Source organism: Phacochoerus africanus, chromosome 9 (genome assembly GCF_016906955.1).
Source record: "Phacochoerus africanus isolate WHEZ1 chromosome 9, ROS_Pafr_v1, whole genome shotgun sequence".
Classification (NCBI taxonomy): Eukaryota; Metazoa; Chordata; class Mammalia; order Artiodactyla; family Suidae; genus Phacochoerus; species Phacochoerus africanus.
The window spans coordinates 43,580,825-43,602,112 of NC_062552.1; the positions used below are offsets into that span (position 1 = coordinate 43,580,825).

General features: G+C 44.9%; 1 protein-coding gene across 1 annotated transcript in view; it reads left to right on the forward strand.

The window, feature by feature from the left end:
* Positions 1-17,886, forward strand: part of ADGRF2 (adhesion G protein-coupled receptor F2) — a 42,516-nt gene extending 24,630 nt beyond the window's left edge. Inside the window, exons 6-10 of the mRNA XM_047797044.1 lie at positions 829-2,199; positions 6,108-6,149; positions 10,547-10,606; positions 14,338-14,414; positions 16,342-17,886. Coding sequence (XP_047653000.1) covers positions 829-2,199; positions 6,108-6,149; positions 10,547-10,606; positions 14,338-14,385 — 1,521 coding nt within the window. The 3' untranslated portion in view covers positions 14,386-14,414; positions 16,342-17,886. The remainder of the gene's footprint in view (positions 1-828; positions 2,200-6,107; positions 6,150-10,546; positions 10,607-14,337; positions 14,415-16,341) is intronic.
* The last annotated feature ends 3,402 nt before the right edge of the window (positions 17,887-21,288 follow it).

The following is a 21,288-nucleotide window of genomic DNA, read 5'->3' on the forward strand; positions in this document are numbered from 1 at the left end:
GGGTACCCAGACCAGGGTAAGCCAATGCTAGTTTCTCCAAAGCGTGGCATTGCGTTAATGATGGTGATGGATCTGGGGAAGGGAACCCACTTGCCTATCTCACAGGAAGGCTTTGCGCAAACAGGAGGAGGGTGATACCCTGGTCGCTCTAACCTCCAACTCAATAGTCAATGGCAGGCGAGTTGGCTGGGGATCTCATTAAGACTGATTCTGATTCCTTAGGTCTGGGGTGGGGCCTAAGATTCTGTATCTCTAGCAAGTTCGCAGGAGATGCTAGTTGGAGGACCACACTCACATTTGCAATAGGTAAGCAATGGGGTCCTTCTGTAGAGCACAGGGATGTATGTCCGTCCGATCTCTTGGTATAGAGCCTGATGGAAGATGGTGTAAGAAAGGAATGCATGTATATGTGTGGCTGGGTCACTATGCTGTACAGCAGAAATTGACATAACACTCTAAATAAATATGCTCTGATTAAAAAAAAAAAAGTCCATTTTGGAGTTCCCACTGTGGCACGAGGAAACGAATCCAACTAGGAGCCATGAGGATGGGAGTTCGATCCCTGGCCTCGCTCAGTGCGTTGAGAATCTGACATTGCCTTGAGCTGTGGTGTAGGTTGAAGATGAGGTTTGGATCCTACATTGCTGTGGCTGTGGTGTAGGCCAGCAGCTGTAGCTCTGATTGGACCCCGTAGCCCAGAAACGTCCATATGCCATGGGCATAGCCCTAAAAAGCAAAAACAAAGCAAAAAAAAAAAAAGGGTCAATCTTGACCATCAGGGCAGATTCAGAGAGTGACTCAGAACTAATGCCGGCTCTCCATTGACAGAGTTACAGCACCATGGCCAACCACATTCTCAACAGCACAAGCATCTCTAACTGGACCTTCATCCCTGACAGAAACAGCAGCAGTATCCTGCTGCACTCAGTCAATTCCTTTGCCAGAAATCTGTCTATAAATAAGCAGCACATGGACATAGCGGATGAGTTCATTCACACAATGGGCGCCACCATCTCCAGAGACACCCCTGGAAAGAATTTCACTTTTTCCATGCGAATCAACGAGACCGGCGACGAAGTCATGGGGAGGGTGTTGATCAGTGGAGATGACCTTGAGAAAGCGCTTCCTCCTTCTCAAGCCAGCAGCGCCATCAGCATTGCGTTTCCAACGCTTGGGGCCATCTTCGAAGCCAGTGCTCGTGAAAACGCCACCGTGAACGGACTTGTCCTGTCTGTCATTCTGCCCCAAGAACTAAAAAGAATCTCACTGATTTTTGAAAAGATCAGCAAGTCGGAGGAGAGGCGGGCACAGTGTGTGGGCTGGCATTCCCTGGAGAGCAGATGGGACCAGAAGGCCTGTCAAATGACTCAGGAAAACTCCCAGCAAGCGGTTTGCTCATGTCAGCCAAGCGAGCTGTTTACCTCTTTCTCAATCTTGATGGCGCCCCACCTCTTGGAGAGCCCGATCTTGAGTTACATCACGTACATAGGCCTGGGAGTTTCTATTTTCAGCTTGGTCATTTGCTTGTGCATCGAGGCCTTGGTCTGGGCCCAAGTGACCAAGACAGAGATCTCGTATTTGCGCCACGTGTGTGTGGTTAACATCGCGGCCACCTTGCTGACGGCCAACGTGTGGTTCATCGTGGCTTCCTTTCTCAGTGGTCCAATGAGGCACCACGGGACATGTGTGGCGGCGACGTTTTTTGTTCACTTCTTTTACCTTTCTGTGTTTTTCTGGATGCTTGCCAAGGCGCTCCTCATCCTCTACGGAATCCTGATTGTCTTCCATACACTGCCCAAGTTGGGCCTGGTGGCATCATTCTTTGCATTGGGCTATGGGTGCCCTTTGGTCATTGCTGGTATCACGGTCGCCGCCACTGAGCCTGGCAAAGGCTACCTCCAGCGTGATGCCTGTTGGCTTAACTGGGACACGAGCAAGGCCCTCCTGGCTTTTGTGGTCCCGGCACTGGCCATCGTGGTGGTCAACCTCGTCACCGTCGCACTGGTGACCGTCAAGACCCGGCAGAGCACCGTCGGCAAGTCCATGTTCCGGGAGGTGAGGGCCATCGCGAGGATCAGTAAGAACATCGCCATCCTCACGCCGCTGCTGGGGCTGACCTGGGGATTCGGGTTAGCCATGGTCCTCGATGGTGGCTCCCTGGCCTTGCACATCATCTTCTCCCTGCTCAACTCCTTCCAGGTAAGTCCAGAGGCTTCTGACCAAGTCCAAAGTGAGAGAATTCAGGAAGAAGTTATTTTGGTTTTTATTTTTTTTTTTTTGTCTTCTTAGAGCCGAACCCGAGACATATGGAGGTTTCAGGCCAGGGGTCCAATCGGAGCTGTAGCTGCTGGTCTACGCCACAGCCACAGCAACGCCAGATCCGAGCTGTGTCTGTGACCCACACTACAGCTCACAGCAATGTCAGATCCGTAACCCACTGTGTCCTCATGGATACTAGTCAGATGTGTTTCCACTGAGCCACGTCGGGAACTCCCAGGGAGACGTTTTGTTTTGGGGAGCTTGTAATATTTCACTTTCTGAAAGACAGAGGATTTTATGGAGTTTCTGCTGTGGCCCTGTGGGTTAAGGATCTGGCATTACTGCACCGGGGTTTGGGATTTAATCCCTGGCCTGGAAACTTCCAGATGCCCTGGGTAGAGCCATCAGAAAAAAAAAAAAAAAAAAAAAAGACGAAGTCTTTGAAACAGCCTATTGAGTCAGAAAATAAGCTTTTGCTCTAGAAAAGACGGGATTCCAATCTTGAGTCTTTCCTTTGCTCACAGGTAACATGCTCTTGGATATTAACTTGGCTGAGCCATGTTTGACTCACTCAGAAAATGTGTAGAAGATCTTGCCCTGGATAAGAGTGTTTGAAAATGAAATAAAACAGTAAATGGGAAAGCATCAAATACTAAAATGACCAAAAGATCATAAAGAGAATAACCAAAGGCTGAGTTGTTGCTGTTTAGAAATCAAACAATAACATCTCCCCCCAAATCTAGAATGTAACTGGAAGTATTAAAATGTGCACATGTATTAGGATCCTTTCTGTTTAGAATTTTTAGTGACCATTGAAAAACATCTTATTTTACTGAGGCAAGCCATCCAGAATGGTATTAAAGACAAGTATTCGCTCTTCTCTTATCTCACTCTGTAAATTAAGCAATGTTCTTTCACAGTGTTATATACATCTTTGCCAAGTTCTCTGTGCTTATATACAAATATATTTTCACATAATAGAGGGGTCAAAAAACTATGTTATTTTGCAACTTACTTTTTCACTTAAAAATATATCCTAGCGTTTTACCAGGTTATTATATCTCTTTAATGAGTCCCTTCCCGATTCAAGCTTCGGTTTTTTTGCTTTTTTTTTTTTCCTGTCATGTTATACCATGGAACCAAAGTTTATTATACAGAATTTTAAATATGTAGATAGCGACTAATTGAAAAGCAAGTTTTTGGAGTTCCCTGGTGGCCTAGCAGTTAAGGATCCAGTGTTGTCACTGCTGTGGCTTGGATTCGATCCCAGGCCTGGGAACTTTCACCTTTTGCATGCCATGGGCACAGCCAAAAAAAAAAAAAAAGGAAGCTTTTCTTTTTCTAAAGACCTCTAAATTATCCCCTTTTTTTTTTCCCCTGAAAGTATACTTATTTGAAGATAAGACTATTTTCCTGTAATGGAAGTTTTAAGCCAAATATTTTCTTATTTTGCTCTGTCGATATTTAAGTGTACCTGACTTTATTCTACAATAAGTATTTGATGCCTTGGAAAACAAAGCTAATAATAATAGGGGTGTCTTATCTTTTGCAGTCAAATGCTCTACTCTGGGTGTCTTCCCTTTGGAATCTCTGGGTCTTTTTTTTTTTTTTTTTCACTTCTTTGGGCAATATTAATTTCACCCTACATTTTTCTGTACAGCTCTTGGTAATTATCAATTGCCTTTCCCATGTCTATGCGGCAAGTCATTGATAGGCCTGAAGATCAAAACTTAGCACTCCCAAACTTCCGTTCTGCATACCCCATGGCCATTGACCATGAACCTTTAATGAGTTCATGTGTCACTCTCATGCATTTTCTTTCCTTGTCTTCCTTGGGGCCATTTTTGGTTTCTGTTTTGGACCAGGCTGTGAGCACTTGTATTTCGGTCCCATGAGCTCCTTTACCTGTCACTACAGGGTCAACTTGTAATTTCAACTTAGTTTCTGCCTTGACTCCTGGTGAGGAGGGTGGCACCATCTAAATGCCTCTACGGATGCGACAGTGAAAGGCTGAGAGCAGGATCTGGGTGAAGATTCTGAGGCAGGGCTGTGCAAGAGCCGGCTTAAACTGGCTCAAGAGAGCTGCCTGTTACACTTCCAGGAGTTTGGTGAGCTGCTTGTCAATGCCAACATCAGTCAAAATTAAATTGTAAGAACTTTTACTGAGGTGTTCCCGTCGTGGCTCAGGGGAAATGAATCTGACTAATATCCATGACAACGCAGGTTCGATCCCTGGCCTCACTCACCGCGTTGCCATGAGCTATGGTGTAGGTCGCAGGTGAGGCTTGGATCTGGCATTGCTGTGGCTGTGGTGGAGGCTGACAGCTCCAGCTCCAAATGGACCCCTAGCCTGGAAACCTCCGTATGCCTTGGGTGCCGCCCTAAAAAGACCAAAAAAAAAACCCAAAAAACAAAAAACCCAAAAAACAAATTTTTATTGAAATACATTCAATGAAAACCAAAGGTCATATATCCTCAAAGCATATCACTTTGTAATTGTTTATCTACCTTTTACGATGCTCTTGAGGCTGTAGGCATCTATGGTACCTGTGCAGTGGAAACACTGTATTATGATGGGCCCACCTCTTTCTAAGCTTAACAAGGTTACCTGAACCAAGGTCATTATCTCACACCTGTTCTCAGGTGAGCCAAGACGCAAGTAACCACCTCTCCAAGAAAACATTTGTCTAGTGAATTTGGCTGCCTATCACTTTTTGCAAGTTGGCATCCCTGAGCTTCCTTATGTGAGAAATGGGACGGGAATACTTTTTCTTCCTTCTTCCAGAGTGGTCTGGTGCCAATATATATGAAAAAAAAATAAGTTGAGAACTCCAATGGACTATGATGGCGGAGGAACAGCCTCTGCGTGACTTTAATAGGGGCTATCTTTATATGAATGATAAAAGATAGGAGAATGAATAAGTGCTTTCTATATTATCATATTTCTGAGCACCTATTTCTGAGCCTTTGTGAATGTAATTAGAAATGCAGTCATTTTTCTGAGGATCCATGAACTTGATCTTTCTTTGAAAGTTTTATTTTTTATTTTATTTTTTGTCTTTTTACCATTTCTAGGACCACTCCTGCAGCATATGGAGGTTCCCAGGCTAGAGGTCTAATCAGAGCTGTAGCCGCCGGCCTACGCCACAGCCACAGCAACTCGGAATCCGAGCCATGTCTGTGACCTACACCACAGCTCACGGCAACGCCGGATCGTTAACCCACTGAGTAAGGCCAGGGATCAAACCCACCACCTCATGGTTCCTAGTCAGATTCATTAACCCCTGAGCCATGACGGGAACTCCTCTTTGAAAGTTTTAGAAGAGTTTTTGGTTGAGGATGGAAAGGAGGTTGAGGGTGTAAATATATTCATACAAGCTGAGCGCAGCTGCTTTTGTTATTTTTTTTGTGCAAGTTCCTTTCAGGATAGGTTGTTTAGGGACTGTAAACCTGCTCTGCCCTACCTCTCATCTCCTCCAACTCTTTCTTGGGCCGCTATATTCCGGTGAGATGCATAGCTCCTGAAAAATGAGAAATAATGTATGTTTCCCAAATTAAAAGGAAATTCCTATGGCATTCTAGTATGAAATTCCTATGGCATTCTGCTTGGTGTACTGAGGTGCCCCAAGTGTCTAGAAGAATGGCCGGTGCATGGAAGTGGCTCAGTCCATACTTGCTGAATGGATCAATCTAGGTGTTGTGACCTTGAAATGAGAGTGTCAAATATTCAGTAGCGGTTAAAGAGTTAATAACACTGTTTTCATTAGGAATCGGAACAGAGCACGAGTGTCAGTATTTATTATCATTACCATTTTGTTTAATGGCTCTTCCTCTTTCATCTTTCTCAGGGCCTCTTCATTTTGGTGTTTGGAACAATCCTGGATCGGAAGGTACCGTAAATGCTTGTGGTTTCTGCATTGTCAGTACTTGGCTCTGAAATGCATACTGGTAAAGGGTCTTTCAGCACAATCATTTGTGCCGGACGTCCCTCTCTAGGAGGCAAGTGCTATCTACCAGCTTTCAAGCTCTTACGGGGCTAAGCATTTTATGTTCACTAGCTCTCCTTCTTATAATGATCCCAAGTATTCTTATTTTTAGTTCTACAGCTGAGGAATCTGAGACTCGGGGTCATTACGTAGCTTGCCCACCATCTCTGCAGACACCCACTCTAAAAAGTTATTAAATCTCACAATAACATCTTTGGGAAGGTCTCTCTGTGGTTTGGAGGCATGGAGGCTACACACAAGGAACAGTTCCCAAGTCACAGCAGATTCCTCCACAGGAGACACCACTGCCCCTCCCCACTTGGCCAGGCCCAGATAGATAGCACAGCTCAGCAGGGCAAGGTCGGACAGTGGGTGCTCAGCTAGAGGTGCTGCTACTGCAACACCTCCACTCTGCCTGTTGAAAACCACTGGCACCTGCTTCTTGCATTGTCGCATCTGATTGGCTGAGTCCAGGTCATGTGGCTACATCTTAACTGCAAGGGAGGCTGGGAAAATGAGGTCATGTCCTCATTTTTTTTTGTCTTTTTTGTCTTTTTTGCCATTTCTTGGGCCGCTCCTGTGGCATATGGAGATTCCCAGGCTAGGGGTCAAATCAGAGCTGTAGCCTCTGGCCTACACCAGAGCCACAGCAACACAGGATCCGAGCCGCGTCTGCAACCTACACCACAGCTCACGGCAACACCAGATCCTTAATCCACTGAGCAAAGCCAGGGATTGAACCCGAAACCTCATGGTTCCTAGTCGGATTCGTTAACCCATGAGCCACGAGGGGAACTCCTCATGTCCTCTACTTTGATGAGCAGTGGACTCAACGAAGGAAATTCTCCAAATACAGATGAGTATGTATAGGTAGTGGGTCATGAAAACAAATAAAAGATGAACCAGTGAACACGACCTCAAATGTTTTCTCGGGCTTCTAAGTTCACCCTCTTTCTGGGATATTGCACTGCCTCTTGGATGGATAAAAGCAAGCATTTTCAAATGTAGATGCAAACACCTTCACTGCAGGGTTTATTTTTTATTTTATGTATTTATGTATTGTACCATCAATGCTGTTCTACTCCTAAGCTCATATCCTAGGTTTTTGAAAGAGACATTTACAGAGGTCTTTTCCTTTTCTTTTGAGGATACCCTATCAACCTAATAAGAATTATTCAGAGGTGAAAGTTAGAGTATTAGTCCTTTAGTCTTCATATTTTTATGTACCGACTGTGTGCTACTGGGGAGTCTCTCAACTCATGAACTCTAGATTTCTCAAACAGCACACAGAGATAATGATGCTTTCCCTGCCTTCTCCACTATATTGGAAAAAGAACACAGTACTGCAAATGAAAGCACATAAAAAGCATTTAAGGTTTTATTGAATTATAGACCATATGATTATAGGGTTTTTTTTCGGCCATACCTGGGGCATGTGGAAATTCCTTGGGTTGCCAGGGAAATTCCTGGCAACTCGAGCCACTTCAATGACAACTCTGGATGCTTAACCCATTGTGCCACAAAGGAACTCCCAGGGTTGGTTTTTGTTTTAGGGTTTTGGGGGTTTTTTTTGTGTGTATGTGTCTTTTTAGGGCCTCACCCATGTCATATAGAATTTCCCAGGCTAGGGGGTCAAAAGGGAGCTGCAGCTACCGGCCTACACCATAGCCACAGCAATGAGGGGTCCAAGCCGGGTCTGTGACATTACACCACACCTCATGGTAATGCTGGAGCCTTAACCCACTAAGTAGAGGCCAGGGATTGATACTAGTCGGGTTCGTTACTGCTGAGCCACAGTGGGAACTCCGCATTATTTTTTATTTATTGAATACTGCAACTAGTATTTGTAGCCAAAGCATCAACAACATCATTATTACTCGTTAGTGAACCAGTGTTAGGTGTTGTAAGATGTACACATAACTCTAAGACATGGAGCCCTCCATCAAGATCAAAACGTCCTCCATTTAAGATTATGGTATAAAAGTTAAATACTCCAAGAAGTCCTGGGGCCATACAGACTTATGTGAGAAAAAATTGTATATACCAGTAGTCTTTTAGGATCAGTAAAAAGCAGGGAGCATGTTTCCCCAGATGAATGTCTTGTGAATTTACAAAGTATGTATCACGCACAATATGCAATATGAAATTTTTTAAAAATGAGAAAAAACTGGGAGTTCCATTTTGGTGCAGTGGAAATAAATCCGACTAGTTTCCATGATGATGTGGATTCAATTCCTGGCCTCGTTCAGTGGATCGGGGATCCGGCGTTACTGTGAGCTGTGGTTTAGACTGCAGCTGTAGCTCCAATTTGACCCCTAGCCTGGGAACTTCCATATGCCATGGGTGAGGCCCTTAAAAGCAAAAAATTTAAAAAAATTAAAAAAAATATAAGTAATGGGCTCCAGGGTATCTTCATGGATCCCAGTCGACCCTTGAGTGCACAGACCACCCTCCCAATCCCCCCACACCAGCCCCAGTTGCTGTGCCTCTCTCTTGGGAGCCTGGGTGTGACAAAGACAGCTGCGTTTTCCGGGAAGGATGAGGTCACCCTGAGCTGGAGGCCTTTGGCAACGTTAACTGTGAAGGCAGAACTTCTCCAAGGCCTTGGAAGGTGAAGAGCATTTTGTATAACAGAAAGGCTGCAAAAGCAGAAATGAGCAGAGATGATTAACATTTGCGGCTTAAGGGCTCCAGGGAGTAGCATCCCCACAGGCCTTGTTTACTATAGGGAGTGTACCTCACCCCTGTGACGCAGTCTATGGGAAGAAAAGGGCAAAGAAACCATGAGACTTATGTATGGGACATTTCCATCCCTAGGACCCCTATTGGACAAGAACTGATATAGGTAACTGGGCAAGGCCAATGGGAGAAAACCACATCTTTCTGGACCCCATGTTGGTACCCCTCCATCTTTAAGGGAAAAAAACCCTATAGGAAAATAGAGAGGGAGGCTCTTCTCCCCCTTCCAGCTGTCCTAGGAGCTATTTGCTTTCCTGTAATAAAGTTGCTTGCTTGCTAAAAAATTAAAAATAAAAAATTTTTTAAAAAAAGAAAGAAATGAGCAGAGAGCTCTCAGATTCAGCAGGAGAGATTTAGGGAGAGTGATGTGACAGTCTGGAGTCAGAGGGCTGAACTCAAGTCTGGGTTCTTATTCTTTGTAGCTGATTGACTTGGGTGTCACTCAACCTCCAGGGTTTTTTGTCTTGTTTTGTTTTGTTTTAGGGCCGAACCCACGGCATATGGAGGTTCCCAGGCTAGGGGTCCAATCGGAGCTGTAGCCACTGGTCTATGTCACAGCCACAGCAACACCAGTTCCGAGCTGCGTCTGTGACCTGCACCACAGCTCATGGCAACGCCGGATCCTTAACCCACTGAGCGAGGCCAGGGATCGAACCGGCAACTTCATGGTTCCTAGTCAGATTTTTTTCCGCTGTGCTACAACGGGAACTCCTCAACTGCAAGTTTTAATCTCCTTAGTTGTAAAAGGGGAATAATAATATCTACCTTACAGGGTTAAATTCTAGATAAAATGAGATGACAGTCATGGGAAGCTCTTTAAGGTTATAAAACAAAGTACATTTGGTTTTTATTATTCTTATGTTCTTGCTTCCCTGGGCCTTTGCTATGTTGCATGGGATTTTTCTTTTTTAAAAACCGTAGATTGGTCTTCTAGTAATGAAGGTTTGAACAGTTGACAAACTGTAAGGAACGTTCAACTATGCAAAGACTAAAACAAACAAACAAAACAAAAACAAACAAAACCTTCCCTCAGCGAGGTCAAGGATTCCTCAGATTTGGGCGCACCGTCTTTCTCAGCCATTGGGTTCCTGCTGAAAGGCCTGAACACGAGTCTCCTATGCGGGCTTCACCTTTCTCATCTCTCCATCTCTGCACGTCTTCCCAGCCACTCTCCCCGGTTACCACCACGGGGCCTGGCTGGAATCATGCTCCCTCACCAAAGAATTGCCAAGCTCCAGCCCAAATGTCAGTTCCTTATAATCTTTTAATTCTTTTCTACTTTTTTGCTTCTTAAGGCCCCTCCTGCGGCATATGGAGGTTCCCAGGCTAGGGGTTGAATCGGAGTTGCAGCTGCCGGCATACTTTACAGCTGCAGCAATGCAGGATCCTAGCCACATCTGTGATCTACACCACAGCCCACGGCAATGCAGGATCCTTAATCCACTGAGGGAAGCCAGGGATTGAACCCGCATCCTCATGGATACTAGTCAGGTTCCTAACCCGCTTAGCCACAGGGGCACTCCTAATCTTTTAATTCTTATTTTTTTTTGTTAACTCCCCAGATAAGAGAAGCCTTAACTGGTCGAATAACCTCTGCAAAGTGGATCTCCAGACTATCAGAGGTAAAGCCTTCATATTCCTTTTTGCATTTCAAAGTTTAACTGGATAACAGCTGGGTTGGAGTTCCTGGTCTATGGAGTGCAGCTAAAACTGTCACTTTGGGGTATGGATTTTTCAGAAGTGCTGAGTGAGTGCCTCTTTGAGCTGTTCAGCTTCTATCTGGAGCACTGGGACCACATCCAAAGAGATGAAAGGAGACAAATGCATTTAGACGAGAGTGACAAGGCATCAGGGCCTGGAGGGTCGACCCTCAACCCACAGGTAGCAGGAGGGCAGGTGATGAAACAGAGAAAGGAGAGTTGATGGGAAGTCTTGAGTCCCCATGACAACTTGCTCATTCTCTGTGACTCTAATGGGTTGAACCACATCCAGAGCGTGAAAAGTCCTGGGAAACAAATACTGACCCTACCCAACGACCTTCCCAAGAGCCTGATTTCCAAGAGGGCCTGTTGCCATGGTAATTGGAGTCTTAGAAGAAGGCTGGGGCGTCTGTTCATGGTGTCTCACAGAGATGGCTTAGTCATTGGGTAATATCCATGCCCTTTCATTTATTTTCGGTTGCTGTAAGTTAGAAACCACATATTGTTATGCACAAGTGTGAGCTTTCAGTTGTTCTGAGTGAGGGAAAAACCGAAAAAAAAATTTTTTGTTATTTATTTATTTATTGCTTTTTAGGACCACACCCACGGCATATGAAAGTTCCCAGGCTAGGGAGTCCAATCAGAGTTGCAGCTGCCAGCCTACACCACAGCCGCAGCAACGCCAGATCCAAGCTATATCTGTGGCCTACACTACAGCTCACAGCAATGCCAGATCCTTTAACCTACTGAGCGGGGCCAGGGATCAAACCCATGTCCTCTTGGATACTAGTCGGGTTTGTTTCCACTGAGCCACAATGGAACTCCCTGAAAAAAATTTAAAGGGCAGAAAAAGAGGATAGCAAAAAGGGATTCGGGGTTGACTCGGGGAACAAGCCCAGTATCAAGAGGAGGAGGAATCTCGAGCCTTCCATGCCAGCATCTGAAGGGATCCCCAGGGCCCCGAGTGGACTGGCCTTGTAGATCTACAAGGGGGTGGGGTCACAGGGGGCTGGACAGCCTGCGGCCTCGGGTAACAGCATCCCCCCTCCCAGACTCCTTGTCTTTCAGTTTCCTCTCCTATGATTGCTTCAGCCCTCCTCATCTTCCCCGACCCCCTTATCCTCCTGTCCCCTTTGGCCTCACTCCTCTGAAGTCTTCCATTTGTTCCCAGTCCTTGGTCTCCGTACCTGGCAGATTGCTGACTCCTCTACACCCTTCACTGCTAAAAAAAAAAAAAAAAAAGCCAAGTTTTGCTAAGAATAAACAATAATAATTATCTAGAGCAGTGGCTCTCAGAGTTCCCACTGTGGTTTGGTGCGTTAAAAACCCAACATTGCATCTGGGGGATGCGGGTGCAATCCCTGGCCTTGCTCCGTGGGTGAAGGATCCTGCACTGCTGTGAGCTGTGATAGGCTGCAGAGGTGGCTCAGATCTGGCATTGCCGTGGCTGTGCCGTAGGCCGGCAGCTGCAGCTCCGATTCAACCCCTAGCTCGGGAATGTCCATATGCCCCAGGTGCGGCCAGAAAAAGATAAATTACATAAATAAATAAATAAATAAATAAATAAATAAATAAATAAAGCAAGCAAGCAAGCAAGCAGTAGTTCTCAATCTTGGTTGAAGGTCAGAATTAATCTGGACGCTTACAAAAAATGTTCAGTGTCTCCTTCCCCTCCCCAGAGGTTCTAATTGAATTGTCTGCAGTGTGACATGGGTTTGGGAGTTTTACAAGCTCCCCAAGTGATTCCGAAGTCGTCAGGGTTGAGACACACTTGTCTAAGCCTTCCTGAAGTATCTTAGCAATGTAAATATTTGCCTAAGGGAAGTGTCCCTCAAAAATAGTTATTTTGCCTCCTTTTCTTCGTTGTTTTCCCACGCCAGCTAAGTCAGGATCATACCCAGATGTTCATTATCAGTTTGTTGATTGTTTGACTCCGTGGTTTTAGCATGCTGGCTGCACCTCAGAGACACCTAGAGAGCTTTTCAGAAAAATAACCACTGTCCAGACTCCACCCCAGAAAACTCTTGGGGTAGGGCCAAGTCTTTTTTTTTTTTTTTTTAAAAGCTCACCAGTGATTCTAAGGTGCTGCTAGGAACCATTGGTCTAGGTCTTAGGCAACTTTTTTTTTGTCTTTTTGTCTTTTTAGGGCTGCGCTGGCAGCATACAGAGGTTCCCAGGCTAGAGGTACAATCAGAGCTGTAGCCGCCAGCCTGTGCCACAGCCACAGCAATGCGGGATTCGAGCCTCACCTGCAACCTACACCACAGCTCTCAGCAATGCCGTATCCTTAACCCATTGAGTGAGGCCAGGGATCGAACCTGCGTCCTCATGGACGCTAGTCGGGTTTGCTAACCGCTGAACCACGATGGGAACTCCATCTCCTATGGTGTAAGGCTCTGACCTCTGGGCATCAATCTCCTAGTGTCTAGATTTAACTTCTTCTTGGGGTACCTGCTTGGGGAATGTCAGTCCCAGCTCCCCAAACCCAGGGTAAGAAATGTGCTTCTCTGCATTCCTTTTACATCCGAAGTGATGAGTTAATCTCTGCTGATGTGTGATAATTCCATCAGTGAGTTAATATATTGTCAAATCACAATACACACGGGAAATAAAAGGATTTTTCAGACCCAGGTGCATCACAAGGAATGGCTGCACCATTGAGGATTTTGGCAGGTCAGCTGAGAAGGAGCTGTTTGAGGACTTGGAGTCATTTTTTTTGTGTTTCTTTCTCTCTCTCTGGTGCTCACCTGCTTTCTCCCCTCCTCGCCCCCAAACTAGAGGCTCCTTCAGGAAGGATCCGGTCCTGGCCAGAGAGAAGGAGGATCTCTCACACCAGCCTGTTCTCATGTTGTCAGTGGTTCTAATATCACGAAGGAGAGGGAAGACGTGAAAGCATGAAACAAAAACATTGAGATTGGAGTTCCCACTGTAGCTCAATGGGTAACGAACCCAGCTAGTATCTATGAGGGTGTGGGTTCAATCCTGGCTTCATTCAGTGGGGTAAGGATCCGGCATTGCTGTGAGCTGTGGTGTAGGTCGCAGACACAGCTCGGATCCTATGTGGCTGTGGCTGTGGCTGTGACATAGGCCGGCAGCTGCAGCTCCAATTTGACCCCTAGCCTGGGAACCTCCATACACCATGGGTGTGGCTCTAAAAAGCAAACAAAAACAAAAATAAAAACAAAGCAACATTGAGATATAGTTGATTTACAATACGACATTAGTTTCAGGTGTACAGCATAGTGATTCAATAGTTTTATAGATTATGCTCTATGTAAAGTTATTATAAAATAATGGCTACATTTTCCTGCACTGTACAAAAATAGCCTCGTTTCTTCTTTATTTGATATGTAGTAGTTTGTACCTCTTAATCCTCTACCCCTATCTTACCCCTTCCCTGTTTGCTCTCCCCACTAGGAACCACTAATTTGTTCTCTATATCCGAGTCTGTTTCTTTTTTGTTATATTCACTGGTTTGTTTTATTTTTTTTTTTTTGGATTCCACAGATAGGTGATACCATGCTATATTTATCTTTCTCTGAGTATAGTCTAATGCTATACTCAGTGAAAGAGTTCTCCATGTGCTTTGGGTAAGTGCAATCATCAAAAGCAGACTAATCATCTCAAGTCCAATTATCTTTTGTCGTCCACAGAACCTTCCTACTGATTTCTCTCGTAACCTCACCAAAGGGTCAAGCTAACACCCCAGGCAACTCTCTGAACTTGGGAGGTGAGTGCAAAAGCAAGGGGGGGGTCCCCACAGTCATGGCCTGTATGTGACATTTCCTTTTTTTTTGTCTTTTTGCTATTTCTTGGGCCACTCCCGTGGCATATGGAGGTTCCCAGGCTAGGGGTCTAATCGGAGCTGTAGCTGCCAGCCTATGCAAGAGCCACAGCAACTCGGGATCCAAGCCGCGTCTGCGACCTACACCACAGCTCACGGCAACGCCGGATCGTTAACCCACTGAGCAAGGCCAGGGATTGAACCTGCAACCTCCTGGTTCCTAGTCGGATTCGTTAACCACTGCGCCACAACGGGAACTCCTTCCTTTTTTTTAAAAAAAAAATCACCATTTGATTAATTCTAAGTCGAAAGGACTTTTTTTCTTTTTTAAAACAATAATTCAATGAATTTTATTATATTTATAGTTGTACAACCACATCACAACTCAATTTTAGACTATGTGCATCCCAAGCCCCCAGTTCACTCCCCCTTTCCCCATCTGTCCCCTTTGATAATGTAAGTGTTTCAAAGTCTGTGAGTCTGATTCTATTTTGCAAATAAGTTCACTAGGATCCTTTTTTAGATTCCACATATAAGTGATATCATATGATGTTTGCCTCCCCCTATCTGAGTTACTTCACTTAGTATGATAGTTTCTAGGTTCATCCATGTTGTTGCAAATGCCATTATTTCATTCTTTTTTAATGGCTGAGTAGTATTCCATTGTATATACACATCACATCTTCTTTATCCAAGAAATGACTTTTTTCTTGATTAAAAAAATCTACTCTCGGAGTTCCTATTGTGGCGCAGTGGTTAACGAATCCGACTAGGAACCATGAGGTTGCAGGTTCGGTCCCTGGCCTTGCTCAGTGGGTTAAGGATCCAGTGTTGCTGTGGCTGTGGTGTAGGCTGGCAGCTGTAGCTTGGATTCAACCCCTAGCCTAAAGGATGCAGGTTCCATCCCTGGCCTCGCTTGGTGGGTCGGCGATCCAGCATCGCCATGAGCTGTGGTGTAGGTCACAGATGTGGCTCAGATCCCAAGTTGCTGTAGCTGTGGTGTAGGCTGGCAGCTGTAGCTCCGATTTGACCCCTAGCCTGGAAACTTGCATGTGCCACAGATGTGGCCCTAAAAAAGCAAAAAAAAAAAAAAAAAATCAGGGATTATGACAAACGCTATCTGTGGGAGGCCTCAGAGATAATGTAGATGTTACCTGATGTTTGAGATGATAGGGTCTGAGACATAGAGAGGAACAGAGAGAAGGGAGCCACAAGGGGAACAGACAGATAGGGGGCACTTAGCGACATGACATGGTAACTCAGAGTTGGAAGCCAGCCGCTCAGACACACGCACATGGGCAGACAGGTCTTCCAATCCCTTTTCTCCTTGAGCCTCTGGGTCTAGAGATAAAAGCCCAGACAGGGAGATGGAGACACACACTGGGACCCCTTCCTTCACAGTGAGACGGAGAGATGCAGAGAGAGGCCCGGAGAAATACAGAAACAGAAAGAGGGACATACACATAGAGACTGAGACTCACCCAGAGACACAGAGAGAGACAGAGACAGAGAATGTAGAGGGACCCTCTGTCCCGTGACACCAGCACCCCTGGGCTCCAGCAGCCTCTGCGGCTGAGACCTTCTTTGGCAACCCAGGACTTTGTGCAAAGGAAGAGATCCTTTCCAACAACTGTTGGTCCAGCTTGGTGGGGGGCAAGGTTTGTAACTCAGCATTTGCAGACAAGAGGACAAGGCTGTCCTCTGGGTTCCAAGACGATTTCAAGGGAAGAAACCCCCCTATTTGCCAAGGTGGGGGGGTTCTACCCGAAGGGACTTACTGTTCAGGAAAGAGTGAATCTGTAATGTGGTTGTCATGAGGCTTTTGGATCTTGCTGTTTTTACGCTAAAGCTGTGATTTTCTGTTCCTGACCAGGTCCTACGTGCCAGAAGTGGCAGAGCTCCCAGGGGAAATATGCTGATCCCTGCTTTTCTTACCTCTGGAGAGTGCGAAGGAAGCCCCCCACTCTATGGTGCTGATGGAGGAAGGCATGAAGGGTGGAGGGAATGGCAGGCTCCTCTGCCTAAGCTGTTCTGTGCTGTTAGTGTTTCTCCCGCATCCACTGTCAAGGTCTATATATGCCATGCTGGGGGTGTGTATGTGTATATGCCAAGGGCAAAGCAGAATCTTGGTCTTGTTGGGGCCTCCAGATCCATGCTGTTGGATCACATTTATCCTGAAGACAAGAACTTTCGTTCCCCTTGGGCATGGTGGCCTGGGATGTCACTTGGCTGGATTCCATGGGAAGCTGAGAGAGGGCCCTTGGTGAATCGTCACCCACAGTTGGGCTGACTCTAAGTAGGTCATTGCTGGTTCTTTGGATAAAAGGAATCCAACCGCCAGAGTGTTCAACCCTTCCAAATTGAAATTGATGACACGGTCAGCCTGGCTTGGGCTCAGGTGCAACTTCTTTGGCCGTGAGCTAAGTGAAAAGCCTAGAGCTTTTGAACCAGAAAGATGTTGATTTTCAGTTAAGGAGACTGAAGCCTGGAGTGATGGGGTGATGGCTAATCAAGGCTTGAGCCAGAGGTAGAAAGCCAAGTGCGCTGTCTCCCAATCCTGGCCTTTCTCTGCAAGACCATGGAATCCCCAAGGGCCTCTCTGCCTCCTCTAAGTAAGATTAACCCACACCAGCAATGTGGTATCTTGAGACCTGGGGTGAGGGAGGAGAACTGTATTTCAAGTAGAAAGCTACTCATTTTCTTCATCTTGGATGTAGACAAGTTCAACATTCATATCATGAGCTACTGACAGGAGAACAGTATTATAGGTCAAAACCCTTCTAGAAAAAAAACAGAATTCACTCCTTTATAAAACAAGCACAAAGGCAGATGCAGCAAAAGAAAATCAGTCGGTAAAGGAAAGGGGGTGATAAGTAGCCCCTAATTATCATTACCAAGAAGCCAGCATTAATGAGGTTACACTACAAATGGGAATGTGAGACTCTGTGAATGAGTGGCCTCACTCTCTCTTTTTATAACAATAACAACAAAAAAAATCTCCAAGTAAGGCAGTTTGAGAAACCAAAAACCTAATAAAGAGGTCAATCAGAAGGTAGAAAAATACACCAACTTGGAGGATGAGTCCTCTTTTGGTGGCATTTTGCTCATCCTGGGACAACCCTTGCATCCTTTTCAGATGAAGTCAGAAAGGGGGTGTAATTTGGCATTTCCCAGCATCTCTCCAGGGGCTTTTCAAGGGGAGGGGATGGTGGGGCCAGTCTTGATTGTCTCAATGCAGAGATTTCAGTACAAGGAAATGGCACTGACCCCAAATCAGCAGATTGAAGTGAGGATGGATGCTTATGAAGCTAAATGGTTATAGGATTAGAGATCTGAAAAAACTTTAGAAAAGACTGACTCTGATTGCCTTGTTTTACAGATGGGAACTCTGAGCATGAGAGAGAGAGAGAAAGGGAGAGAGAGACAGAGACAATGAGAGAGAGACAGAGACAGAGAGAAAGAGATAGAGAGACAGACAGAGAGTCAGAGACAGAGAGACAGAGAGCCAGAGAGAGACTGGCCTTTCATCTACATTGTGCATTGAGCCGTCACATCTACTACGAAAACACACTCTACCCAGAGGTACTCACTCCCTAAGAGAGGATGGCAGGAAAGACACTATATTGGGATGATTATTAGTTATGAAAGGCTCAAGGATGCTAACACAGAAACTCTGGGATTATTTGGGACTTCCTTGAAGAAGCTGTACCTCTCCCTTGAAGAAGTCTGCCCATCCTGAAAGAAGTCAGGCTGCCTGTGGATGACCCAGGGTGGGGACCCACATAACATCCTGAGGAAGTGACTTGGTCAGGAGGCTCACGGAGAAATCAGCGCTAACCATGTCTAAGGCAGATTCTTGGGCAGAGCACTTCATATGTGACAATCCTTGGGAGAGTGATTTAAATCCTGGGAATTCGGTTGCCCCCGCTGGAAATTGAGGAGACTAGTGCCTACCTCATAGGGTTGTTACAAAGATCAAATGATTGAATGTGGGCAAAATACTTAGACTAGTACTTGGCAAATCATAATTGGCCATTACAATGTTGGCTGTTTTTCTTAGAGGACCTGTGAATTCTTGCACACACACACCCAAGCAAGCACACAGTCATGGCTGCCGCGTGAATTTGGATGAGACTCTTTGATGACATCTAAATAAGTGTTAAGCATGGGATCCAGTCTGTTTCACATCAGAGCTCAACCAGCAAAATCTGCTGAACCATCTTTTCATGCAATGTCACCAGAGTTGTGATATGCAGTTCCCTGCCCCGGAAAGAGTATACATCATAGAGGATACATACATACGTACATTCGAGGCACCCTGTGTCAGAATTCTGAGTCACTTTTTGCCTGCTCTGTGAAGACACCCCTCATCATTTCAACCAGAAGCTCTGATACTCCCCACCTAATTTCCTATAATATTTATCATCTGTGCCATCACTTTATAGTGTTTATTGTGTAATAGTGTTTATTTACTTTTAGCCTTTTTACGTGCATATATTTTTTTTGCCAGATGAGACCTGAAACTCTGGGGACAAGATCACTCACTTTTGTATGTCCAAAGATCAGAGTGAGCTGCTCTGCCATAGAATATATTCAATAAAGTCCTTGATTATGCAACCAAAGGTTTGATGATACTGGCTTTTCCAACTTCCAAATGACACACTACTTAACTAGTGACCTAAATGGAATGACCTATTTTCACCAACATCACCTCCTTGGTCTTCCTTACTACAAAAGACATAGCAAGACCCTTTGCCTTATTTCTCCTTCATGTCCACAGCTCTGCTGGTAACATTTAAAGGGAGGTTTGCATTGGATTGGGGGATCAGGAAGGTAGGTAAGAAGGAGACACTGGAATTGGAATGTGTGGGACTACTGGGGGGTGAGATAGTCAATCCAGTTGGCTATCCTGTCCCAAGTCATTGATTGTGGAAAGTTTCCCTCAAGTGGAGACTCTGCCTTTATGTCTGAATCCTCATGGCCATGCACCAAGGTGGAGGCTCAATAGAAACTCCTTGCACCGGTCATTAAAAAATAAAACAAAAATCTCATAATGCCATTTGCAGCAACATGAATGAATCTAGAGATGATCATATTAAGTGATGTAAGTCAGACAGAGAAAGACAAACATCGTAAGATATCTCTAATATATGGAATCTGAAAAATGACACAAATGAACTATGTACAAAACAGAAACAAACTCGCAGACATAGAAAACAAACTTATGGTTACCAAAGGGGAAAGGCAGAGGAGAGGGATGGATTGGGGGTTTGAGATCGGCGCATGCACACTAACGTATATGGAATGAATGGTCAACGGGGACCTGCTATAGAGCACAGGGAACTTTACTCAATGGTCCAAACCTATGTGGGAAAAGAATCTGAAAAATAATGGATATATGGGCACTCCGGATTTGGCACAGCAGAAACAAACCAACTAGGAACCACGAAGTTGCAGGTTCAATCCCTGGCCTTGCTCAGTGGGTTAAGATCTGGCATTGCTGTGAACTGTGGTGGTTATAGATGCAGCTTGGATCCTGTGTTGCTGTGGCTGTGGTGTAGGCCAGCAGCTCTAGCTCTGATTCGACCCCTAGCCTGGGAACCTCCATATACTGCTGGTTCAGCCCTGAAAAAAAAAAAAAAAAAGAATGGATACATGTATATGTATAGCAGAATCACTTTGTTGTACAACAGAAATTAACACAACACTGTAAATCAACTACACGTCAATAAAATTTTGAGACTCAAAAAGATAAGAAACAAAAATCTCCTGGGTGTGAAGATAGGGTTGGATCACCATGTACTGATTCATGTCCTAGCCAACGTCAGTACCGGCAAAGTGGGATCGCCTTTTGAAATCATCAACAGCAGTGGCACGACCTCACGCGCTTACTCACCTCATTCTAATTACCCCAGTGCTTGAAAAACCATTCTCCTCTTCTCCAGGCTAAGCAATATCAGTGTCTTTAACCCAACATTTCCTACAGTGATGTCGCTAAGATGAGTATTCCAGGAGCTATTAACAGGCCTCAAAAATGTGTTCTGTGCCTCAATTCATCTGAACTCACCATACCTCCCTCGTAAGAGCATCCCAATGAACACACATATTTAAGGCCAGGAAAAGTTTTAGTGAAAACAAAACTTTCATCTTTAACTCACGGTTTCCCAAACATTTCAATATGATACCGTAATTTTACCTGGCACCTTTATTAATTTTCTATAGAATCATTTGGAAAATGGTGCGTTAACTGCTTCTTATACACTATGGGTTCATGTTCCCTCATTATCTTCTTTTTCCTTTAAAAGCATGATGACCCAAACCGAAAAGCCCATCAGTACAGAGAAGGATTAAATTAGTGTTTTACATATGATCCTGACAGTTCACATTAAGCAATCGGTCAAAAACAACAAATAAACAACAACAACAACAACAAATCTGCCCTAGCCTACAGCAAGTAAGGGATTTAGAGTCATACAGAATTTCACCTTAGTAAGTTCAACCCACCAGTTCTTCCCACCCTCCTCTGATTTTTACCCACTTGTGCCCCATCTAGGAACTTTCCAAACATAAACAGGAAATAACTTAAAACTGCCCTAGTCTGACCAGTGAATAATAATAGAATTCAACATTGGCTTAAACAGTCAACACCCATCATTCTTGGAATCCAACAGAATATCATTAATATTACTTGGGTCCTGATAATTCCTCGTTAAAATGTATTTACATTAGAAGAAGAGATATACATGATACCCTAAAGAAACATTTTTTTTTTTTTAAATAATCAAGCTACATGGTAAAGCTCCATCTACAGAAAAGGTAA